The following is a 27,675-nucleotide window of genomic DNA, read 5'->3' on the forward strand; positions in this document are numbered from 1 at the left end:
TTTTAGTCAAACAACTTTGTGATATTTATATTCCATTGCACAGATATGGGTTATACAAATTAGTAACACAAGTTATTTCTTAAATTCCAAACATTTTCTAAAATATTATTACAGCAGATGTCTAGGATATTAAAACATCAAGGTGGAAATCATACTCTAAATAGTTAAATATGACACTGAAAATACTGCACATTTTAATTAGAGGAAAATTAAAATGTGTGCTCAAATGCTCTAACAAACTAAGTAGCAGGGCAGCTAACAACTACTAATAAGTCACTGTGGTCCATTCTTACGTATGCATATATATGATTTTTCTTTAGATAACCCCTCCTCTGGAAAATGCATAATTCAAACGTAAAAATCTGGATAAATGATTTAAAGAAATTTAAATTCTTCCTAACACATAAGATCTATGGTGTATTATTATCTATGACTTCATACAACTACTAATTCAAGATAAAAGACAGACACCACACTTGGAAAGAAGAAAAGATTTTTTTAAAGTAATGGTTTTAATTGAATTAATGAGATGAAAAGATAGTGAAGCCCTGTTTGCTACTTACATGAAAGAAGATCTTAAAAAATAATCACTGCACAAAATACAAAGGGTGGGGTTATGATGCAATATTAAATTTTTCTCCCACGTTTTTCTTGACTGTTCAAGGACAAATTACAGTTTCCACAGCAAATTTGTTTTCAAAATGCCGAATTGTAACACAATTGCTGACTTCACGTTTCTGAATACCTGTTTGGAGGGAAAAGTTTTTAAATTTCTGGTTCTTTAGTAATTCATATTAATCTTCATAGTTATTATTTACATATACAGAAATATTATACTCTATTCCATGAACTTCTACGGTTTGATTTTTTAACACTGGAGAAAATAATCTGCCTCTCTCGTCTGAACTAAGTATCTTCACAGATCTTATTAACAATGATAATGCCGCATATAAATTTATGACTTTGTAGTGGAAATGTTCTATATCTTGACTGTGGTAGTGATTTGTTGAAACTAAGAAGTGCACACTAAAGAGGGTGTATTTCATTATACGTGTAAGTCTGGCTTTTTAAAAAAAATATCAGCTAGAAAGATAATTTTAAAATGTAAGAAATCAAGCAGGTTTCAGGTGACTCATCATCCAAGGTGAGAGAACATTATTAAGGTGCTAACAAAAAAGCCAGGAAAGCACTTTTACTAGGTGCCACAATTCCAAAGAAATCACACCACAGTGATTCAAGTGGCACTTCTTACTTTCTACAGCTTTGTCACATGTACTTTCATTTTATTTTTACAAAGATCTTGAAAGGAAAGGGGGAGATACTGTCACTCTTGTTTTTTAGGTTTAAAAAAAAAAAAGGCTAAATGATTTGGCAAAGCCACATTACTTCTGTCAATGCTCTTAATTCTTTAGCCAAATTCCCTTCTAACTAACCTGACTATGATTATCTTCAACGTGATCCAAAAGGCAAACTCTCTGTTTAGAATCCAGATCCCTGAGCACACACCTGAAGAGCTCCTCTAGAGACCTTCTGGATAAGAACTCTCACACAATGTCACTGAACCAAAGTGGTGGGATGGAAGGCTGGACTGGGTGACTACATGGAACGTGAGCTGACAACATCTCAAGGCACTGACATTTCACATTCACCTATTCTATCTGAGAAGAGTGAATTTAGAATTTAGGTGATTCTCTGGGAATTTAGAAATACTATATAGTGATACAATATAGTTTTACTTTCTCACTCGTGGAAGCATATGATAACAGTATCAGCCTACATCTAAATCTAGGTTCAACACAACGAAGTAAAACAAACTTTGCTGCAAGCACTTTAACAGTAAAAAGTATTACCTTTGATGGTTTCTCTGCGTTGCAGTTTGTAAGTTTCCTTGTCATGGCACAGTCGGTAAATAAAGAAACCCAGGTGATCAACGTTTTCAATGCGATCGGTGATAACCATGTGTTCATGAATCAGATATGACTGAGGCAAATAGGTTCCAGCCTACATTTGGAAAATAAATTCTATGAATACCTCAAAACATACATTGAACAGATGAGGAAATGTGTGCAACAGAGGTTGGCAAACTACTTCCCACCACCTGTTTTTACACATAAAGTTTTACTGCAGTACAATCATGCGTATTTGCTTACATATTGTCTATGAGTTGAATAGTTTGCAACACAGATCGTACTTCCTAAAAGTCTATTACTGATTATCTGGCCCATAAGGAAAACAAAGATATGATTTAAGAAATTATATTTTATTTCAAAATATAAAAAGGGAAAAACCCAAAACCACACATCTTAATTCCTCTTTATAAAATTCTTGGCTGTATTTCCAGTAAGATGGGCACTTACAGGGTTAATATCTCAACCATGAATTCTAAGATAACAGCATTATTAATAAGAAATATCTGAACATTTTATACCTTTATATTAATAAGTAACTCCAGTAGGTTTCTGGGTGGCATAACAATGGAAGTATTCAATGGAATCACATAGCACTTATCCAGATTAAGATCTAAATAGGCTGTGAGTTTCTGGAAAGAAAAAGATAAATTTTCATTAGATTAATATTTGTAACATAGCAACTGATTTTTAAGAATAATTTGTACCATTAAAATGGGTTGGCTTTAGAATGTGTAAATCACTTGCATTTCAACAAATGAAGTATTTGGTGGGATAGGAACAGAAGGTAGTATTGAAAGAGGAAAAATTATCACTACTAGTAAACAAAATTCTTATCAGGGGTTTGTTTCTATAAGTGATTAACAAAAAACTATTAAAATTAATAGCCTTATCATCTGATTAAGAGATATAACCAGTTTCCTCACATGTAGTAAACCCCAATGCCCTCCAAGGTATCCATCCATTACATGTAAGAATTAACTTCTGTCCTATGCATCTAGAATAGTACTAGTTACTACCATCCTTAGAGAAACTGAAATAACAGTCAATTAAATGGTTTTCCGTGTTCTTGTGGTTCAGATGAGACTGTGGTTGAGAAGGATTATCTCATGGGATGGTTTTGAGGATTAACAGGAGTTCAATTAAATCATGTAAACACTTTGATTTCTACGAGCTCAGTGTTAGTTATTATTTACTATTTGCTTTGGATAGGCTTATTACCTTGAAGATATGTAATTTCTCAAACTACTTTATAAACACTTATCAGTTGTATTTATTAGGCATGAAATATTTGCAAAGCTCAATTCAGTGACATGCCTGAATGTTCAAACTGGCAAACTATACAGAGATGCAAAATCCACAGATAATAGGTAAACTTCCAAATTTTTTAAGAAAACAAAAAATTCTTGGGAAAAAAATTATTGGGGGAATATAACTATTAACTAGATATTAAATAATACCATATTATCATGTTCACTTTCTTAGAGGTAATAAATGATATGGTTATGTAGACGTTATGTACAAGAGACAACAGCTCAAGTGTCTAGGGGTCAAGTGTCAAATGTGAGAAAAGAAATTAAGAAAATGTGATAAAATTTTGGAAATAGGTGGAGGATCTGGGATAGTCACTGTATTCTCACTTCACCTTTTTTGTATTGCATAACAATATTCAAAACTAGGGGGAAATGTAAAATGAGAACTTAAAAATAGATTAATAAAATGATACAGAACTAAGATTACTAATATTTGAAAATGCTACACAGAAATGGGAGCGTGAATCACCTCTTATCTAAGAAAATGAGAGCACGTAAGAAATAGCAATTTACTAGCAAAGGAGAAGCAGCCATAAGGTGGGCTTTAAGGTAAACACAGCCAAGGGAAGAAAAGTTAACATGGAAGAAGGCCAAGTCCATTGAGGGTCGGCTTCAGATAAAGAAATCCATCAAATGTTAGGGCATTTTGTAGGGAAGAAGAAACCCAAGTCCATTTTCTTTTTAAGTAAAAAGTAAACTCTAAATAGAATAAATCAGAAAATACTGAAATTAAAACTGCAAAAAGCACAAATTAAAGAACGTGCATTCTTTTTACAGTTCTAGACACCTGACTCACCTTGTTAAAATCATGAACAATGTTGGCAGGATCACTATCTGCAAATTCTGGGACAGGCACACTGATGAATTCAACCTCATCTTCCTCAAAGATCTTAATGTTTTCCTCAATTGTCTGGTAGCGAGCAGCCGGGGCATCTGCAGAAGGCTCGTTTAAGATGACATCATCTTTGATATACTTTATTCCACAGTAGTACACGTCATCTGGCTATAGAGAGTTTAAACACTATTTCAGCAATTCAGAGGGAGATAGGTTTTTAAATGTAAGCATTACTTAAGCTGCCACCGCTTATCTAAATAGCATTTTGCTTGCAAACTCTTACTTTTAGATGACAAGTCAGACAGTTTAATTACACAGTTAACACATTCTTTAAGACAGGGATTTGAAGTATTGTAAAAAAAATTGTTTCAGAAGGAGAAAAGCAGCTGATTTTTCCTTTACTTTTTATAGTCGACAAAAATAGAATATAAAAGCAATTATTCATCTGGTGACAATTAAATTTGAAGAAACACATAGGCCTACTTCTACCTGTAGGCATTATTTTTATAAAAGAATATATTCAGAAATGAATGTTTTTTTTCTGAAATATACTTTTAAAACTTTTTGATATGATTCACTGACTAAATGATTTTTCTTTTAGCCAAAAAAAGGAGTCGTTTTTCTGTAATTTTTACAGGAATACAAGTAGTTGTGATTTTTTTCTTAAAATGTATTACAATGAAGTGGAAAATAACAGGCAGCCTAACAGATTAGAGAAACCACTATAAAGATTGTTTTTAAAAAATCTACATAAAGACTAGGTAGGAGCATGTAACAAGCAATATGTTAAGGCAAAAAAATATCTCTGGACAGGTAATTGCAAAATGTTTTTTTCTACATCAAATATAATTCTTGTAAAAAAAAAAAAACGGCATTGAAAAAGATGACTAGTATTTCAATAATGTCTACCAACATGCAATTTTCTTGAAAATTATAGAAAATGAACATGAAATGTATACATACTATGGCAGAATGTTCATTATTTTAATAAAATCTATTTGCCAACAGTTTCTCCAAATTTTAAAATGTTAGAAAATATAAACCTATGAAATTATTGCCAAGAGAAATAAATCACAAAACACAGATCATAAATCATGAGTATCATGAGAAGAAAAATCTCATGTCTTAACCCACTAGGATTACTATTAAACACTCTCAAGTTATAAAACAACATTCATCCTAAATTACTTCAACATCACTGCTGAAGTCACGCAATTCTTAAAGAGAAACCAAAAACTGGGAAAGAGTCAGAGAGATGTGGTGCCAGTGAATTCAGTGCCCAGGAGCAAAGGCTACTGTAGGGGAGTCCAAACTGAGTATCAAGTTATAGTCTATCAACAAGACAACATGTGATGTTGTCTGATGTATTTACTCAATTGGCAATTAATAACATTATACCTTAGCCACTAATTATAGTAGGAAAATGAAGGTTAGTCAATTTTGAAAAATCATCCAATAATCTATACTCTTTAGTCAGCAACATTTCAAAACACTATTCTGCTTTTAGTGACTTTCCAAAAGGCTCAGCAAACTTACGTTCAGATTTTTACACACAACTCTAAAGTAGGACCACCACTCTGGCTAAAGGCCACAGACAAAAAGTGCAGGCTTAGAACAAATTTGGGCCAATTTTCTAATACATGTGAAGGAAAGGCAAAAAAGTCCTTAGCATTTTCCACTTACTTGAAGTGCAAAATATTTGTACAGGTATGCTCCTCCTAGAATGACACCTGCAAGCATAAATGCTAGTCCAAAGCACATGCACCAACACCAGGCTCTTCTTTGGCCAACTGGTACCACTTCATCTGGGTCCTAAAATATGAAGACCAAAAATGGTCAGTATCATATATCCAGTGAGAATCATAGAAAGGTCAGGATCGAAAGAAGTCTAAAAAGGATTATCATTTTATAAACCAAGATATAAAGACTCAGTTCTTTAATCAAAATCAACCCAGGAATTATTAGGTTGTGGTGCCAGAAGTCACCACAATGCCACTCAAGCTGAGCCATCAGTCTCTTGGGAGAGTTTTTATTCTAATTCTCAACACCTCTGCTACTCATACCTCTAGAACAATAACATAGTCTATAATTTCTATTGTCTGTGCACAACTTTTGGTGATTAAAATATCTTCTAACATTTAAAAATTCAGGAAAGGCTACAACACAACTTCGTCATGAAGTATTATGGTACTGAGCCTTCAGTGTATATTACATTATACTATAACTTCGGTGTATATTACATTATACTATAAAATTATGTATTAGCCTGCTACAGATGGCTAATAGTTCACACCAGGTATAAAGGCAATCCTAACAATACACAAGAAAAAGTAACAGGAAAATAAGGGACAGAACAAATAATATGAAACAAATTCTTTAAACAACTGGAGTCTTAAAAAATAAGACAAACTTATCCATAAATAATCCCATAATTCCACTGTCCTACTCTAAAAAACATCCCCATTTGACAAATGTTTTCATTTTTAAGATAGAAGCAGTAGAAAAATGAGGAAAGATTCAACAGAGAAAAACTTACAAAGGTAAGAGACATACAATTAGTTAGAATTTTTATTTTGATCCACTCAAGGAAATAATTTAGCCTTAGAACGCCATCTGGGGTCACAATATCCAGTCCTTTAAATACTCCCTTTGCCCTTCTAACTCAGTTCCACTACTCTGTCACTACAGATTTACAGCTAATTTCTGATTTGTACCTAGGTTAATGTCAAAAAGGTGACAAACGAGATTAGTTGCTAGTGTTATCTAACTCATGGCTCAAGACACATAGTACAGACAGCAAAAGAAAAGCTCCAATTGACTGGAAACCAACATAATAAAAGATGTTCTAGTTAGTAGTATGTATGTACAGCCACTCAAGTACATGACTCTGATCTTTACTTGGAAAACTGAATATAGGATGGCTTAAGGGAGAAAGTAGACTTGACCCACACCTCTGCAGATAAATACAGGGAATATAAATAAAAAGGAAGAAAAACTATATGAACAATACTAGATATGGTTGAAGCAAGAATACAACCAAGAAAGAATGAAAGTCAAGGTTATGTTTTCAATGCTAAGATGAGAAATTTCAACATGACACTACTGAGAAAAAGCCCAGTCCCAGACGTCCCAGTCAACCAAGAACAATTTAGAGCCAGACAGTGTGTGCCTAGGTTAACTGAGGTTTTAAACAGAATTTAACAATATAGAACAAATGCCTTATAACTTAAAGATTGGATCAAACACTGTGAGAGCGTTATGCTTTGCTGTAGTAGGTGAACTTGTCCAAGTACTGTACAAATACTTAACACAAGTGCACTACAAAATAGTGTGTAAAAAGAATAAGCCTAGAGTAATTTATCAAATCATGGAAGGTATTCCATCTGTGAACGGAAAGCTTTAAGAATTCCACAGAGTCATAAGGTATTATAAAACTTGAATGATAAAGTCTAGTATTTTGCTTGAGCCCCTGTTTGATATAAATATGTAAGGAGACAATAAACAGTTCCTAGCATAATTAATTTTAGGGTGGAAGCAGGGTGGGGGGGATGAAAATGACAGATGGCAACAGTCATTTCCAAACATTTGGTATCAGCTGCTGAGACAGTCAAATGTGCGTACAACATCCACCCTGCTTGGCAAACTCCCTTCTCTAGTAGCACATAAATGAATACCCAAAGAGCATGGGCTGACACTTGTAAAAGAATATGCAGCCCCAAATGTCAAGTTGATGACAAATTTCTAGGCCTTTTGATATATCATTTTTAACTGGTCAGCAAACAATAATTTTAAGAAATTATAAATGTCTACTAGGTGCCAAGAACTGTACTAGGCACTGGTGTAAATAACCTCTGCCAAGAAAGAGATCATTCAGATCAGCCTGGAAAATAAATATACAAAGAGAACATAAACATGATATGGGTTCTAACAGAAAAATGGAGAAAACAGAAAAAGGGATGCTAGTGTTTGGAGTAGAGCTCCCAGAGGAGAGAATACTAGAGTGGAATGTTGAAGGACAAATGCTCATTACCCACGCGGAAGACAGAGTTAAAGGGCATTATATTTAGGGCAAAGAATGAGTAAAATCATGGAGCCAGAATGCACAGCATCTCCAAAGACCACATGTGGTATGGCTGAGTATCCAACATGGTGGGGAAGGTACAAGAACTAAGAATGGAGGACCACCTGGGTGGCTCAGTTGGTTAAAGGTCCAACTTTGGCTCAGGTCATAATCTCATCACTCGTGAGTTTGAGCCACATATTGGACTCTGTGCTGACAGCTTAGCACGGAGCCTGGGGCCTGCTTCAGATTCTATGTCTCCTTCTCTCTCTGCCCCTCCCTCGCTCATGCTCTCTGTCTCTCTCAAAAATAAACAAACATTAAAAAAAAAATTTTTTTTAATCAGAAACTAAGGGTCTTTGGCCAAATTATAGATCCATGTCCATGCACCACAGTCATGTACTTCCTAGAAGAGTTATCAGATCTTCAAAGTCCATCTAATCTATTTTTTTCCTTTTATTTTCTAGTGATCATTTTCTACCTTGCATTAGAATAATTCATATACAGATCTTCTCTCTCCCTACTAGGCTATAAGGTTCTTGTGAGTATCCATTCATATTCATTTTGCATTACTGGTAGCTCCAAGCCAAGTTTAGTACTTGGTTGGCACTCAACAAATATTTGATGAGTGAATGAAATTTAGATTTGTTTTTAAAGCTTGGTTATTTACTTTTCTAATGACCCATAAGAGTTACATCAGCAGCCAGCATGATAATGAAGGGTGGGGGCAACATAAGAATTCATGACACATAACAGAGTGTGGCTATTTAGCAAAGAAAAGCAGCCCTAAGTACTTAGCCCAGTTCAACATTTATTAGGGACCTGTTATTTGCAATGTACTGTGCTAGATCCTGTGGGAAATTCAAATGTGATTAAGACATGGCTCACACCTTAAGCAATTTACAGTCAAAATTAACATTAGTCATGACAGATAAATGACATTCCATATTACAATCTGAATTATGGAGAAAGGATTAAAACATACTGAAGACAGAAAAGTTTTTAATCTAAGTGATCATTAAAAGTGCATTTAAATGATTAAATTAACACTGTAAAGAGAAAGCCCAAAGCCACATATATGAAATTTAAGAAAAACCCCATGACCATCTCAAAATATGTCAAAAATGCATTTGACAAACTCCAACTCCTATTCATAATAAAATCTCTTTGCAAACTAGAAAGAGGTAAAACTCCTTTTTTTTTTAATGTTTATTTGAGAGAGAGAGAACACGCAAGCAAGAAAGGGGGACAGAGAGAGAGACGCAGAGCACAAGCAAGGGAGGGGCAGAGAGAGAGAGGGAGACACAGAATCCAAAGCAGGTTCAAGGCTCTGAGCTGTCAGCACAGAGCCAATGCAGGGCTCAAACTCACATGCCATGAGATCATGACCTGAGCCAAAGTCAGACACTTAACCAACTGAGCTACCCAGGTGCACCAAGAGGTAAAACTCTTTAACATAAATAAGGCTAATGATAAAAAAACCCATAGCAAACCTCATATTTAATGGTGAAACTTCAGACTTATACCATATTTCAAGTCAGGGAATTATAATGGCTGCTCACTAAAACCAAATGTTTTCATTTAACATTATACTACACACCCTACCTAGTACACAACGGACAAGCAAAAGAACAGATATAAAGATTACAAAAAAGAAAGCAAAACTATCAGGGCACCCGGATGGCTCAGTCAGTTAAGCATCCGACTTCAGCTCAGGTCAGGATCATGCAATTCGTGAGTTCCAGCCCCAAATTGGGCTCCCTGCTGTCAGCGCAGAGCCTACTTCGGATCCTCTGTCCCTCTCTCTCTGCCCCTCCCCTGCTTGAGGTCTCTCAAAACTAAATAAACATTAAAAAAAAAAAAAGAAAGAAAGAAAGAAAGGATGCAAAACTATCCTTATGTGTAAATGATATCACTGTCTAGAAAATCTGAGAAAGAAAAATAATTCAAACTAATTAAAGTTCAGCAAAACTGCTGAACATCAGTAATTAAAAATCAACTGAGTCAAAGATTTATATATGTGACTAGTCATACCATCATTATTCATAATAGCTCCAAACTAGAAACAACACAAATATCCACTAAATGAGGAATAGATAAATTGTGGTATGTTTCATATTGAACCTCAAAAATATGCTAAGTGAAACAAATCCAACACAAAAGATTATTTACTGCATGATTCCATTTTTTATGAAATTCTAAAAAAGGCAAATATAAGTGACAAAAAGTAGCTCAGTGGTTGCCATGGCCAAGGGTTGGTGAAGGGAAATTGAAGGCATATAAGGACATTTTTTAGGGTAACAGATATGTTTCATATCTTGATGGTGGGGGATATACAACTTTATGCAATTACCATAAATTCAATCAAGTTATACACACAGAATGGGCAAATTTTATTGCATGCAAATTATACTTCAATATGGAAAGTGCAGAGAAAAAAAAAAATCAAACAAGTTCTTATAATACCAGGCAATAGAGAAAGCCTAATGCTTTCCAAATGCTAGGAAAAGGGTGGAGTAATGGGAATTGAGAATGTTCATACAGTTGGCAGGTACAACTTCTTGGAGAACAATTTGGCAGAATCTAATAAAATTGAAGATACACACACACACACACACACACACACCCTCTAACCCAGCAATTCCATTCCTAGGAATATGGCCCTAGATGAAGTTTTATACATGTACACAAAGGTCTAAAAATGATTACTGCAGAATGGTCAATTAAGAAAAACATTAGAAATAACCTACATGTCCATCAAGTGGAGAATAAAGTATTTAGGGTCACACAATAATAATTAAAATGAAATCAACTAGCATAGTTGATTTTGAGATAAATCTCAGAAACATAATGCCCAATTTTTTAAAAAAGTTAAGTTGGATATTACCAGTGTATGATATTTAAGACTTAAAAACATATCCAATGGTACTACACATTCTCTGATTTTCTATGCTTGGATTATTTCATAATTAAAGGACAGCAACAACAACAAAAAAATCAACAAAAAAAGGGGAAACACCCATGAACAAGGGCTTCCTTGCCAGGGTATATAAGTTTACCTGGCCTAATTTAAAACAAGTTAGAGACATTTCCTCCCCTTGTACTGCAATAAAACTGGTGCACCTTAAATTATGCTGATGAGGTAAAAGAGCTCCCATAGGTGCTGTACAATTATCATCTCATTAATCTTCCTAAAACCTCAAGTTTTTACCCCAGTTTATAAATGAAGACATTGAAGCACACTCTGGCCTATAATCATCCCTCCACAGCAGTATGGAAAGACAGTTTTTGGAAGCATTCTCGCTCTCTCACTGAACTAATTTCTGGTTCAAATAAATCTTATCATCATATGATGAAGTAAAATTACTTAAATTATATTTTATGCAAAATGAAGGGTAAATTCTGTTCTGGTACTTCAATTAGTTAAGAATTAGGTCACCTCAGTCAGTTCCCTAAGAGGCTTCAGTAAATGTGCCTCCATTATCAACTTAACTCAGACAAAACACAAGGGCTTTCATATAATTTTTATACTGTTCCTATACTAACGAATCCCCTCACATCCTCAGGCACTTCCATTTGAGACTTCTTTATAGGATGAATGAAGAGACATTTTTTCCAAAGCTCCCACTTATACTATTATGCAATTTATTATAGCAAATGCAATAACAAAGCTTTAGGAACCAGAATACTGAAGAAGAAAACATCTCCTAGGGTTAAAAATTATATTACCATAGAAAGCAAAGAAAAGAAAAATCAAAAGGAAAGAAAAAGAAAAAGGAGAAGAAAAAAGGCATAAAAATGCTTTAAGTATAACAATGAGACAAATAGAGACAAGAATCAATACAGTTTATTCAACTCAAAGTAGCATGAACTACTGAACCTGCAGAAATAGATCTGGTTACTTAGAAACATGTACATTTTTAAAACACATTTAGTAATATAGATAAATATAGAGTTACACAGGCCAGCTGCCCAGGGATGTGTTTGGCCTATATTCTATTTTCCAAAATACAGAATTAGCTGGCAACATTTTAAAAAAGAATCTAATGATTCAAATTTTTACAAATGAGATTCTCTTCATTGTTCTAGTTTTCTCAACTTCTCATCATTTTTCTCCCCAGTTGAAGGCCAACATCCCATATTCTTTTCTACCGTGTTGCTTAGTTTTTAACCTTGATCTTCATTTCCTACTCTGACTAGGTGTGCTTCCTTCTGAGAACCAATTTTTATAAAACAACCAGTCTAAACCATTCCTTATATAAAGGATTTTGACTTCTGAGTCTCAGACTGAATTAGTATGGTGAATAAAGAAACTTAATGCTTGAGGCACGTACGTGGCTCAGTCAGTTAAGCTTCCAACTCCCGATTTCAGCTCAGGTCATAATTTCAGGGTCGTGGGATCAAGCCCCAAGTCTGGCTCGCTCTCTCTCTCTACTCCTCTGCCCCTCTCTCCTGCTCGGTCTCTCTCTAAAACAAAATAAAATTTAAAACAAAACCAAAAAACCCCAATGCTTTAAATGACACAACAGGAATTCTCCTATAAACAATAAATCTGGATATGGATAGTATCAGCAAACCAAAAGTGGTAACAGAGAAGAGCTGGAACTGAACAAGCCTAGATAAAACCATGGACCAAGAACTACAGGAATGAAAGATCTGTTCTAGACAACACCCAGTTCCCAGAAAATATAAAGACAATGAGAATGATAAAAGGCTACTTACAGGTATAATACCATCTATATTCTGGAAAAAGCAAACTACAGAAAGAGGAAATAGGAATGGAGTGAGAGACAGAATTACGAAGCGGTATGAACATTTTGGGGTAAGGAAACTATTCTGCATCTTGACTGTGATGATTATACAACTACATTTGTCAAAATTAACATAACTGTATACCTAAAAAGGCTGAATTTTCAGTATGCAAATAATACTCCAGTAAACTCAAATTCCTCTCCTTTCCCAACTTGCAAGGAACGGGACAGGGTTTTTTCCTCAGACTCAAGTAAATGATTACTAAAGAAGCTGGAAAAGATATAAACCTGTAAGAGAAGACAAAAATGAAAAGACAGCAGACAAAAATGTCAGAATTTTGGAGAATGGGAAACAGGTGGACAAGTTTAACTTCTCTGAATCAATTATGTCATCATAAACATGGATTAATAATAGCACCTATCTCACAGAGTTGTTGTAGGGATTAAATGAGGAAATATATGTGAAACATTTAGATCACAGCTTGGTATGTAGGAAACAGTAAGTGCTCAACTGATGATAGCTATTATTATCCTGCCACCATCTAATTTAGCTAGGAAAGGTTAAGCTGAAACAAGTATCCACTGGGGTTGAAGCCAATACAAAGCAATCTACAACAGTACTGAAAAGGCCAACTGGAAAAAGATTTTACAGTACCAGAGGGGAAAATTAAATCGCTTCTTACTCAAGCAAGAATTCTAAAATGACAGACAAAGCATTTTCCAAAAATGCTTTCCTACCTATATTCTTAGAACCACAAAAGTTATGTAGGTGATTGCTCCAACAGATCACTGCTGTGTAGAATACCAGTGCCACTCATTTACTATTTGTATATGTTCTATTCACCTGACTCCTACATTAGTTTTCTTTCCTGCGTATGAAAGAATCAAAAAGACACAATCCGGGGCACCTGGGTGGCTCAGTTTGTAGAGTGGCCAACTCTTGGTTTTGGCTCAGGTCATGATCTCAGCATGGTTCCTGAGTTCTGAGCTCTGCTTGGGCTTGCCTAGGCTCCATGCTGCCAGTGGGGAGTCTGCTTGGGACTCTCTTTCACTCCCTCTTTCTCTGCCCCTCCCCCGCTGGCCCTCTCTCTCCCTCTAAATAAAGAAAATAAAACTTAAAAAAAAAAAAAGACACAATCCAGCAGTCTGCTCATTATTTATAGCACTATTGCTAAATATATAGTCTGTTATATGTAGAACACAAAATCTATGGCTAAGAAGCTAAATTCTATAAAAATATCAAAGATTTGTTTGCATTTTGTCTTGTTCATTTAAATTAGTATCTGAATTATGCTTTTCACGTACTTTTCAAGTAAGATTGCTAGAATCTCAACTATGATGATAAAGTCCACATGACAAATGTGTCTGGCACATAAAAAGGAAGAGTTTTCTAAGTGCTTGGCATTAGACGGATAATAAAGTTACTGCATTATTTTGTACTTGAACTAGAGAGAGGTTTAAAAAGTGCAAAATTAATAGAAAATTACAATGTCTACAAAACAGATTTTCATTAATGTCTTTTTTTGTGAATAAATCCTAGAACAATACATGAGCAGCAATACAGAAACAAAAAAAATGAAAAATTTAAGCCACTTTATAATAATTTAACTACTGTAAAAAATTATGAAATCTGAACCAGACTACCGGCATTATATAAATTGGTACAGGCCTGGGTTAAAAAAATATATATAGGTCAGAACTAAAAAAAAAAATTGGCTATAAAATGCTTTTAGTGCTGGATCACAACTTAATCACTTTATATCATTAAGGACAAGCAGAGTATCTAACACAAAGCAGAATATTAATATAGGCATACCTTAAACATTTTCTATTCTGTTTTTGGTTTTTTTACATATTTTAAAGGTACTCATTATTCTTCAGTGTTTATTCAATCTCCACTGAAGAGCATTTTCTATTTTATGAAGTGAGATCAAAAGGTACTGAGTAGTCAAAAGAAAAGCCTACACTAACAGTAACAACCAGATGTTTGTAAACAACAGCATTATCCACAACTGCTATTTACTATTAATCATAGGCTTTCCCAGAGACAGATAAAGTGGTCAAGATAGAGTTCTTCTGCCACTGGCTGAATTATGAGTTCATATTGCTCCTAATAAGAATACCAACTGTCTTCTTCAAAGTAAAAGTGTGATAGGAATGCTCTACTTGCTATAACTCATTATAAAATTAAGTGTCAAGACTGGGGGTGGGGGGAAGCAAACTCATTCTGGACTCATTTTTGTAAAAATCTTGGATTTCAAAGTCATTCAACAAGATAATTCATATTCATATTCAAATATGAGTAATTCCATTTAAAATGCAGAACTCTTGGTAAGAAAATTCCAACTATATTTTTCTAAAAGCATCAAATAATTTAAATGTAGAAAGTTAAATCTTCTGTCCAAGTTTAGAATTTTTAAAGTTAGACAAAATTACTGGAAAAAAATTCCAGTTCTTGAGATGAGAGATACTTGTCTAGCATGAACACATAAAAAGTGCTTTGAACCTATGCCTAGCACCAAATACACGCACAATACATCAGTAGTCACTCACATTTGATCTTGCTCCCTTATCCCACCACTCTCCTAGCTCTAGGGTCCAGGGGTGTGTGTTTTTTGCAACATTTAAATAGGTTTGTTACTAATTTGGTTTACACAATTGGTTGGTTTCTCTCAGCTGTACTAGGTGCTTTCTTGAAGGCTAGGATGCTTAGTAATTTTTAAATTCCTAATAGTGTCTGGCCATGAAGTAGATGCTTCTGAAAACGTGATCAGTAGTTTTCAGAAAGAAAAGATCTACTGGTACCATGAAAGGTCATTTAGTCCAACACATCATTTTACAGATACATATAATGAGGTCCAGAGAAGTTAAGTGAAATTATTTGTGTAGTATCACAGAACTAGTAAGGCCTGAATATCATCTCACTCCATGTACATCTTAGGGAAGGAAAAGCATGGGGCTATTAGGTAAACCACCTGACTAAATAGCTTATGCAAATACACCGATAATAAGTGAAGTGACACCAGGTAATAATTGGATAATCCTCATATCCAATCAGAAATGACTTAGCCCGAGTTTCTTCAGAATTCTGCTATCATAATTTTATTTGAACTGAGGCACATTCATATTAAGCACTATGTGTTAACTATTATAACAGTAGTATTGTATTTATTATGTTGAAAATTAATACGATTTTTCTGTTGCTCATCAAATTACAAAGGACAGTAACAGAAAGTATTAAAATCCTATGCACACAAAGCAAAAACAACAAAGGAAAATAAGTCAGGCTTACCAGCATATAGACATTTCAAAATAAATAGAAAAGGCAAGATATTAATTATAAAAATGAAACCTGAGGCACCTGGGTGGCTCAGCTGGTTAAGCATCTGTCGTTTAGTTTTGGCTCAGGTTGTGATCTTATGGTTCATGAGTTTGAGCCCCATATCAGGCTCTGTGCTCACAGTGCAGAGCCTGCCTGGGATTCTCTGTCTCCCTCTCTCTCTCTCAAAAATAAATAAATTTTTTTTTTAAAAAAATGGAACCTAAGTAGAGTAATAAAGCCACAAAGCAAAACCAGAAAGCTGGTAGGGAGTGAGTTATCTCTAAAATAACTCATGAAGGAGACAGTTTTAGAACTTTATAGAGGGAAACCAGAAGATGCCTCATCTATCTTTCTAGGCCATCCTGTCTGACCTTAAAACTAATGCTAATATGGGGCACCTGGCTGGCTCAGTCGGAAAACCATGGGACTCTTGATCTGGAGGTCATGAGTTTGAGCTCTATGTTAGGTGTAAAGATTACTTTAAAAAATAGTGCTGATAATAATGCAGATAATAATGGTTTCCATTATTAGCTATTATTACCATAAATCCATTTTTAATCTTTAAAAAGCTACCAAGACAGCAGAGTTAAAAGTCCTATTATTGATTTCCAGTTAAATAGTCATGTTTACTTCTTCCTGAAAGCTCAACAGAGTAATAATAAAGGGATAAGCAAATTAATAAACTGTAAGCCAGAGAATGGAAATGAATGACATTAAACAAATTATGTCAATAAAAATTTTGAAAGCCAAAAGCATACAGACAAAAATCCCAAACTTCTAGAGGGGAAAAAAAAATTGGTCATGTATAAGGAACCAGGAATCAGAATGGCATCAGTCCAGAAGTTAAATGAATCAATGCCATCAAAATGGTGAGAGAAAATTGCTAACTTAGATTTTTATACCCAAATAAATTACCAATTGTCAATTAAATGTGAGGATAAAGATTCTCAGACAAGCAAAGTTTTTTTAAAAAACTGATTTCAGACACTTTTTTCAGATTCATACAACTGCAGATCCAACACAGAATAAAGACAAAGGCAATTCAATTCTAAGATAATAATTACTCTTGGACATCTGTATAGCAACATGCTTAGAGTACAACCAGTTGGGATGGCAAAAGTGAAGAATGACAAGTGGAATACCACCAAGAAAAACAGAAAACTCGATGAGTTACCTAGTAAGTCTGTAAATACAGACAGGCAGGACCTGCTGTCAGAGTCTGAAGATGAATTAACAATAAATACATAGAAAATTAAGCAACTCTCCTTGGCCCAAGAAACAATGATTAAATCTAAGAAAAATGGGGTGCCTGGGTGGCTCAGTTGGTTAAGTGCCTGACTTCAGCTTAGGTCACAATCCCGCAGTTCATGAGTTCTAGCCCCGCACTGGGCTCTGTGTTAACAGCTCAGAGTCTGGAGCCTGCTTCAGATTCTGTGTCTCCCTCTCTCTCTGCCCCTTCCACACTCATGCTCTGTCTTTCTCGCTGTCTCTCTCTCAAAAATAAACATTTTTTTAAACTCTAGGGATAATAAAAAGGTTTTGTATGAGAAAAGAAATAGAATAAAGCTACATTACTCAGGTGTAAATGATGTTTATGTCAATTACAATAAAAGGAAAGAATATCAATTTAACCAGAAATTACTATAACTATACCTTAAGAATAGACTATGTTTGTAATATGTTAATATATAGAAAAGGCTAAATATTCACTTTCCATATAAGGAAGCCAGTAGGTGATAAGCTAAAACTGCAAAAAATACAAACAAAACAAAAACTATGAACAGCAGCATAAGCAAATATGGAGAGTAGTTTTCCAAATGTGGTCCAGGGACACTTTTAGGGGTTCCACAAGGTCAAAACTATTCTCATAAAAAAACTAAGACACTGTTTTTTTTTTCATTCTCACTCTCTGACTAGTGTATAGTCAACTTTTCCAGAAGCTGAATGTGTGATAGCACAATAAGCTGACCACAAAAGCTGATGTGAGAATCAGCTATTATTAATAGTCTTCTACTAAGCTATTCAGTAGAGTATTGAAAAAATGTAAAAGTGTTACCCTTCTTAAAAATTTCTGGTTATTTTACACTATAACCAGTTTACACTGTAACCAGCTAACTGACTTGAATATAAATTTAAAAAGTTTTTCTGGCTATTTGGAAAAGTTCATTATTCATAAAATTGTCATTTATGGTAATGTTTTATAGGTTTATTATTGTTATTTTAAGTTAATAATATTGTTGTAATTTCTAATATAGTAAATATCAATAGATATAAACTGCATTAATCAAAAACTCTTTGGGATCCTCAACAATTTTTAAGAGTACAAAAGGGTCCTGAGACCAGAAAGTTTGAGAACCACTAATTTATAGAAACACGGAGCTAGGATCATCGTATACGGCTGGGCAGATTGTTCTGAGTACAAGGATACAGGGCCAAGGAGATCAGTGAAGCCAGAATCCAGTCTGTGCTCTGCTCACCAAAACCGCAGAGGGCAGCCTTTTCTAATTTTCAGAAAGGCAGAGTGTAGCCTAGTGGCCACTCTGATAACAAAAGACGGTAAGAAGCCAGAGTGAACCCAATTGCCTCAAATTAATCTTCAAAGATAGAAATTAGAATAGTGGTTGCCTCTAAGGGGAGAGGAGGAGACTCTACAAGGACATGGGAACTTTGTGAGTTGACAGCAACATTCTACCTTGATTGGGTTGTTATTCAGGTGCGTATGTTTAAAGTTACATAACTGTACACTCAAAATTTGCATTGTAATGAATATAATTATAGTGTGATTTTTAAAAAGTGGGTTCCTCTGTGATAGGGCAGGATTATTTGCATTTTAAAATAAAGTATTACTTGGTAAAACCCAAAATTAAATTTATAAAACTCTATTAACATCCTTTATGTGATGGAAAATACCCACTTTCGCAGGAAAATGAATACAACTACTGAAGGCTAAGGGTTTTATGTTATAGAAAGGAATCCTCATCAGAATCCTTGGAGAGCATGATTTAATAACAATATTGTTATGTAACTGACATGTGACATAGAGATAAACAATAACAGTAAACACAAGAAGTAATGTTCCAGAACAAGAATAATGAGGAAGAAAAGTGGGTCTTTATTTTAATAGATAGGGATGAAGAAAATGCCTTAACACTTAAGTTTCTATGTAGCAGGTATTGTTAATTTCATCCCAACAATTCTCTAGAAGGCCAGTGTCACCACACTATCCTACTAACGAGGGAACTGAGTCTTGGGGATGTTTCCTGACTTGTGCAAGTTACCAGATCCAGATTACAACATTAACATTTGCCAGTAGGATCTCACCCTATCTGAAAATGGCTTTAGGTGTGGGGCACTGGTCTATAAAAAAACAAAACAAAACTGAAATTAGTAACTGCCCTGCTTCGTTAACTTTACTTCTATCTTTAAATCTTACTTCTAGAAATCTTTAAGGTAACTTTCCTTAAAACAAGTGACATGTGCAAAGTGGAATCAAAGCAAACAGGAAAACTAGACAGATGCTACATCTGGTCTCACATCACATAGCTATTTAATAATCTGAGGAATGCCAAACCCTGTGACAGCTGTAGTTATAAGTGACAGTAATGGTAGTAGTAATAACAGCAGCTAATGTCTATGGAGTCTTACTCTCACTCTATTCCAGGCACAGTGATAAACTTTTTACAGATTATCATACTCCCCATTTTGCAGAAGAAGAAAATGAGACATAGAGAGCTGAGTATCACAGTAAGGGCTAGTAGAGATAGGACTTAAATCCTAAAGTAGAACTGCCTAGTCTGAGTTCTCAGTTACTAGACTCAATGGCTTCCTGATCTGTACCCCTTTACTGAGTGAGGATACTGGGGCAAAAGGGAGAAACTGGTTGATTTTCCCCTCAACCATTTAAAAATGTGAAAATAATTCCTAGCTCATGGGCCATATGAAAACAGGCAGCAGGCCACATTTGAACACATGGGCCATAATTTGCCAGCCCTGCTCTCTACTATAAAGGAGACTAAAACAGTGGCCCATGTCAAGCTGTCAATTCTTGCCTGAAATTCCTGTATTAATTAGTTGTTAATATTTAAAACTCAGGTTTCAAATAAAAACCCTGATTCTACCTTGCCTTTAAAAACTGGAGAATCAAACAACACTGGATCCTTTTTTTTTTTTTAAATGAAAATGAAGAATATTCTAACTTGTTTAATAGGTAAAAAGCCCAGCTTCACTAATTTATCTGCTTGGGCCCAGGAGGCGTTGAGTTTGCGATCTCTGCTTAAAGAGTCTATCATTGTCCGGGCTAATACTGGTGTCTCGCTTGGGAAATGTTCTTGGCACTAAGATGAAAGCAAGGAAAAAATAAATTGAAGACGAAAGCTACAAAATAAAAGATAAAAACTGATAGAAGAGTGTATATAGCAGAACAGAAATACTAAAAGGTTGGCTGAGAAAATGAATTTTAAGAAATGCAGACGCAGACAGACGGACTCTGGAAATCATTTTTCCCAACACAAAGCTGGGTCTTCTTTTGGACACTACAGTGATCCAACTAATTTATTTAACAATGCAACTCACCTTTTGGGGCTTTGTATTAAATAATTTTAAACATAATAATCATATTTAAAGCAGAGTAAACAATTCAAGATTTAGGCTTTAATCTTAATATGTTCTGCAAAACAGACAAATTTTTTTTAAATGTTTATTTTTGAGAGAGACAGACAGACAGACAGCAGGGAAGGGGCAGAGACAGGGAGACAGAGATCTGAAGCAAGCTCCACACTGACAGCAGAGAGCCCCATAAGGGCTTGAACCCTGGAACTGTGAGATCATGACCTGAGCCAAAGTCGGACACTTAACTGACTAAGCCACTTAGGTGTTTTGGGAAACAGACAAACTTTTAAAAATAATTTTGGCCAGGGGTTGTCTGGATGGCTCAGTTGGTTAAAGTCTGACTCTTTGATTTCACCTCCAGTCATGATCTCAGTATTCCTGAGACAGAGCCCCAGTCGGGCTGACAGCTCGGAGCCTGTTTGAGATTCTATCTCACACTCTCTCTTTCTGCCCTGCCCCTCTCCCACTTGAGCCCACATGCACATATACCCATGAGAGTTCTCTCTCAAATAGAAAATAATAATAATGTTGGCATTAAAACAAACTTTCAAATATACAAAAACCCATCAAGACTTCATTTCCTAAAGTATGAAATTCAACTATGCCAAAAAGGTTTATGCAAATATTTTTAAATCTCCAACATCTAACACCATAATTAGTGTCAATTTTCAAATAAAGTTCCTAGATATTTAACTTGAAAATGTTCAGGCATTTACACAAATTTTATTTCAACATTAATTTCTCTTCTAATACATACACACACACACACACACTAGATCTAAGTCCTATAATTACTGTGGGAACCTTATCAACATTAAAAGATAATACATTAAGTGAAAAATCAGAATATCCTTCTTATATAAAAAAGAATACTTTTTTCATTTCTATAACTCAAGATTAAAATTCTTCTGCATAAGAATAAAGCCTATGTTCATTCTTTCCTGATTTTTCCCCAAGTGACAGAATTATAGAAATACTTCATAAAATTGTTTTTCCCCTCAAATCAATTAAAGAGCTTAAAAAAAAATCTTCAACTGTTCAAAATAATTTTGTTCATTCACTTGCTGGTAACACATAAAAGAGGATTATATTGTAGATATCTTTAAAGCTATTAAGAATATGTATCATAAATACTAATTAAAGGGGATAATCACAACTAAATGATTTTTTAATGATGTTCTTTGGGTCATATCTGTACTAAAATTTCTAAACTTTTAGCCATCTACCCTGTAAAAGACATTCATTGTTAAGTTTTGTGCAAAGAAAATAAGAGAGCCAGGAAATAACTCTGCACATAAGCTTCTTGAAAACCTAGTTCCAGTGTGACTGTTTTCTATATCATTTGGACAAAAACCACCTGAGAAACTCAGAACTGTCAAATCCTGTATTAAAACAGGCAGGAATTATGACCTGAAAAAGCCTTTTGATGGCAAATTCCTTAACTCCTCAGTCTAAGCTCTAATAAGAATTGCCAAGTTTACCTAAAAGGTACCTACAGTTTACCTAAAAGGTTTAAGAGGATGAATTCACCGATTCTGTATTTGAAAAGACATAAATATTTTCTGGATCTTCCTCTATTGACACTATGATATACAAAGCAGTCCAAGTAGCTTTAGTTATAATATGAATTCAGAAAGTATTTCCTTTTGGAAATAGAAAATGCCTTTAAATAGGCACTCTAGATATTAAGTTATGATATGATAGAAAAGGAGAAATAAAATGTCCCAGAATTACTACTTACTACATTTTTCAATGAACATTTAGTTTAAAGCACGTCAAGCTTTAGTAATATATAATGAAAACTTTATAAGTTAAATTCTAAATCAACTATAAGCCTGTGCCATGAGTTCTAAAAGATATTTCTGGTTAAAAAAAAAATGCTTATATTCACTTATATGGCAGAGCTGAATTCTACAACATCTGATGCGCTTATTTTGCTAGGGATGATACACTTGCTTCTGTTTAGTACAGACAAAATATGTTTAAGGTGACACTGTGAAGACCCCAGGCAGGTAATTTGTCCTCCAAATGCACACTATGCAACCTTGTCCACCCTCTGCAGTAGCAGCAGCAACCCCAGAGGCATGTGGAAGGAGGGGTCAGGTCCTGCCAAGTCATGTGGTATGCACAGGGGACACTTAATTTATCTCCCAATATTAAACCCTCACACTTCAACTATCGATAAATACCCTCTTGGAGAACCAAAATGTTAAGGACTATAAATTTTTTACTGGCCACTGTTTACAAGCACTAAATTACACAACTAGGTAATGATATGTAGATTCTTTAAAAACAACCAAGCTCCCAATCTCTTCTTTAAAGGTCAACACATTTCAGTAAATGTCATATATTTTATGTTCCTCCTTCCCCTTCATCCGCACCAAAAAAACAAAAACCAACCACCACCACCACAAAGCTAAATTACTGAGCCCATTAGTCCTATTTATGCAAACAGGAAACACCAGAAAGTGTAAAGAACTAAGTCCAAATAGCCATTCTGTAATGGGTAACTCAGAACTTAACTGGGGTAGTGGTCCTGTACTTTTTCTCCCACTTCCATCCTGCCCCATCTTCTCTCCCACACAAGCAGTTTCCTTTTCTCCCCTTTTGCGTCTACAACTACAATGCAGGGCAGAAGAGAGGCAATGCTATTTTTCAGCAGTACAGCGGCAGGAATACCTATGAAGCAAATTTAAGCTTTCTGAGTTTTGATATTGGGAAATGTGTTTCATAATTAGGCATTACCAAAAAAGCTGTTACCAACTACTGCTCTAAAATGAGGGAACCCAAAGGGCACCTGGGTGGCTCAGTTGGTTGAGTGTCTGACTCTTGATTTCTGCTCAGGTCATGATCACAGCGTCCTAGGATTGAGCCCAGCATCCGGCTCTAAGCTGAGAGTGAGCCTGCTTAAGATTCTCCCTCCCTCGCGCGCTCTCTCTCTCTCTCTCTCTCTCTCTCTCTCCCTCTGCCCCCTCCCTTGCTCATGTGGGTGCACTCTCTTGGTGAGGTAACCCAAAATAAAAAATTGGTTTATTACATAAAACCTTGGTCCATTTCTTTTTTCTTTGACCCACTGGTACTTAATACGAAGAAGGAATGTAACATGCTAAACATGGGGAAGAAGAAAGGGCACGGTCTGGTTAGGGTGAGGAGCTGGTTGTTATTTTTCACAATTAAAACAACTTAATTCCTGCCAAATATAATTATGTAATCCTAACATCTTCATCAAATTGTAAAACTGGAAGACTCCTTATAGACCATGTGGCTGTAACCGCTCATCAAACAGATAAAGAAAATGAAAAACTTAAGCCCAAGCTCAGTTATGTAAAGACAAAACTGGGACTTCTGACTCAGTACATTAAGTATTTTCTTTCATATCTGCAAATATATAACAGTTTTCCAAGGCTCAAAGTTATAGACACAAATGTAAGTGAATGAATTGGGGCACCTAACATAAAACATGCATGGGATTTCAAATTCACCTGTTACACAGAACAGAGGTCATACTCTGCTATTTCTGTATCTTTATCTCTGAGCTTTGTGACAGTTGGGACAGGCAGAGGAAGGTGAAAAACTAAAGGGAAAATGTAGTGAAAGAATAGTAAATAGGGGCGCCTGGGTGGCTCCGTTGGCTGAGCATCTGACTTCAGTTCAGGTCATGATCTCGTGGCCCGTGGGTTCGAGCCCCGCGTTGGGCTCTGTGCTGACAGCTCAGAGCCTGGAGCCTGCTTCAGATTCTGTGTCTCCCTCTCTCTCTGCCCCTCCCCCACTCATGCGCGCGCGCGTGCGCGCGCTCTCTCTCTCTCTCTCTCTCTCTGTCAAAAATAAATAAACATTAAGAATAGTAAATAGCGAGCTAGTTGAGATAATCAAGAGACATGGCTGTTGGGAGTTGACAGCTACTGCAAAGACAAGACTGAAAAATGGGGCAATGGAACCTGCAATAAGAGCTAAAGAAACAGCAAAAGACAGAAGCAACATTAAAGTACTGGAATGTGTGTTACATAAGACAGATGGCTGGAGTGATCAGAATTCTTGATGGTAGAGATCAGAATTCTTTGGTAGATTCTAACCAATAGAATCTGCATTTTTTAACCAGAATCCAAAATGACATCAGGGCAGGTGACCCTTAACTGTACATTTTGAGAAACAAATGTCTTTTGGACACTGAGGTCCAGGAGGGTTTAAAGGTATTAAAAATGTCTTGTTCAGGAGTTCTGGTCCATAATTAGCTTTACTTGATTCTCTCAACCAACCAGGCAGGCAAGGAAATGCCCCAGGGGGAAAAAAGGAAGGCTGATTCCGTGCAGAATCTGGGCAGTCAAACCAGTGGTTACTGGTAAAGTCACCCCAAGGAGCTAGAGCACATTATGTAATCACAGCCCAAGCTAAGATGCAGATCAGAAGTTCTTTCACAACGTCTATTACTAAGCAAAGTCTTCATTTACCGTTAAGTGACTGATTATACGGGTTCTACTTTTAATGTAGAGCAATATTTTGTCACTCACTGAAGAAAAGAAGTCTTTGAGCTTATTGCTAGAAAAAGAATTAGTCATTTTTTTATCTGCCTATTCATCCATGACTGCTGTGTGGTTACAAAGGAATACTCTGGCCCTCACAGCTTAGTTCAAGTATTTTTATTTACATATAGGATCTAAGAAAATAGAAAGCAAATAGAAAAAGAAAACAGAAAACAAAGCACAGAGCTACCAATGGCTACTTTTTCACAACTGCTGGGAAAACAAAATTAGCCTATGGTGAAACTGCGAGAAATTCTGAAAATCTGAAAACAAAGTTAACATTTCAGAAATGACAGAAAATGTTAAAAGTCAGATTTAAAGCTGCCTAGCAAATTAATTCTGTCGTTCATCCAGAGTTTCAAATCTTCTTCAGTACAGAGAAACAGAGAAAAGCTCTCTGAAGTGACATCATCTGATGCTTTCTCCCTCCCTTTTTTTAAACGGGAGGAATTATATTTATTTATAGGATTTTTTAAAAGATACATAATACGATTAAAATCTCTATATGTATCTGAGACTGTGACTGTTATGACAGGGCACTTGACAATCTATTTTAGGTGCAATGAATGTTAAATAAACACAGAGCTAGGATAATAATTTGCTACTGGAATTATCCTCTGTGCATTCCAAACATTTTCTTTTAAGACCAAGACTGTTTGCAATGGATTCAGAAAAACAATACCAATACCAAAACTCTTAATCCTTTTAGGGAATCAGTTCACTGTTCCTATTTCAAGGCAAGGCAGTCATTTAAAAATCAACCCCTGATGTTTTTGTTTTTAACTAGAACATTCCCAAAAAATAAGTACAGGCACATCCAGCTTCACACAATCTCAAATTTTTTATAGTATGTCAGTGCCATATTTTTCAATAGTAACTTTCACTAAACCATATAAAAAAAATAACTTATTACTCACACCGGCACACAATTATTGTTTTTTAAGTAAAAACTAAGTGTGCCCTACTGATAACACGTCTTGAAAAATGCTAAGGAAAAAGTAAGTTGTGCAGCATAAATAACTTCTACAGCTAATTTCTAGAGGACTGAATTTTTGCAGCCCGAAGATCTCGTAGAAAATAGGCTAGGAGTCTTTCCTTTTTAACTTGAGACAATTACAATCGTATTCTAAATGATTTATTATTGTAAGCCGCTAAAAGCTACCACAATTATGGTCCCACTCCTGATTTTTAATTAGGACTAAAAGGGGGAGTTTGCGAAATAAAGGAGAATTTTATAAGGGACTTGGACAAGTTTCTCCCGTTTAGTTTCACTTAGCGTAAGGGGTCCTCATAAAGACGCTTATATAATTGAAAAACCAGTTGTCGGTTTGACACTAACATGTACACAGTAATTACGGATCTTTACCGGGAATATTTGTTTTAACTATAAAATCAGTAGCCAAAGGCTACTCTGAAAAGATCGTCATTTCGCTTCCTTCCGTCACCCGTTCCTCAGCCCCCCCTCTCCAGACCCCAAAGTGAAGTTCACCTGCCAATACCGAAGGGCCGTGGAAAAAGGAAGTAAAGAAAATGCTTTTAAAATTAAGAGACTTACAGCAGCTGGACTTAGTCCAAGTGCTGTTCAGCCTGGAAACGAAAGTAGGAAGCAACAGAGGTTTAGGCTTGTAATGATGTCAGCCATTTTAGGCACATTATTTACACTAGGAGGAAGTGCCAAACTCTGTGGTTGTTTTTGTTGTTTTGCATGTCGCCGCCGGTCTCCAGGTGGAACGAACCCAGTCACGACCCAACGCACCTTCCCCCGACTGCACAACGACCGTGAACTCGGCACAATTCTTCGATCCCTCTCTCCAGGCCTCGCAAGCCCCCGATCCCGTGTTAAGCACCGATTCCTGCACACGCACTTTCTTACAAAGGAGAAGCTGCGGCCGGACACGCAAGGGGGAGCAGCCTCAGAAGAAGGAGAGCCCGGAGACCCTTCCGGGGACCCTCGCCCGCACCCCCGCGCCACCGCAAAGCGCAGAGCCGCCCCGGGGCCCTCGTAGCCCTGCGGGCCGGGCCGAGCTCCCAGTCCCTCGACCTCCCCGGCCCTCGGACCTTGCAGTCCACCGCGACGGCGTCGGGGGGGATGATGAGTGCCTCCTCGCCGCACTTGGGATCGTCCTTCTTGGCCTCCTTCTGGGCCAGAGCCGAGTTGAACGTCACCTTCACCATGGCGCGGCCTGGGGCGCCCTCGGAGGGCGGCGGCGAGCTCGAGGCGAGGGCTGAGGGCTCCTGGCTTCGGCTGCAGCCTCCTCGGCCGGGAGCGGCTCAGCGACGACGGAGGTGAAGCGAGCGGCTCCTCGGCTGCTGAGGCGGCTACTGCTGCAGCGCTCCCGCAGCCTCACAGCTCCCGGGC

At 36.2% G+C, this 27,675-nt stretch overlaps 1 protein-coding gene across 1 annotated transcript; it reads right to left on the reverse strand.

The window, feature by feature from the left end:
* Positions 1–27,675, reverse strand: ITM2B (integral membrane protein 2B). The gene is made up of 6 exons (XM_042969965.1): positions 27,375–27,675; positions 5,739–5,867; positions 4,017–4,223; positions 2,429–2,539; positions 1,851–2,001; positions 1–745 (listed from the first exon to the last, which is right to left on the reverse strand). Exons 1-6 carry the CDS (start codon positions 27,489–27,491, stop codon positions 660–662), a joined length of 801 nt encoding a protein of 266 aa, XP_042825899.1. The 5' UTR covers positions 27,492–27,675; the 3' UTR covers positions 1–659.

The sequence above is a fragment of the Panthera tigris genome, chromosome A1, assembly GCF_018350195.1.
Source record: "Panthera tigris isolate Pti1 chromosome A1, P.tigris_Pti1_mat1.1, whole genome shotgun sequence".
In the NCBI taxonomy this organism is placed as follows: Eukaryota; Metazoa; Chordata; class Mammalia; order Carnivora; family Felidae; genus Panthera; species Panthera tigris.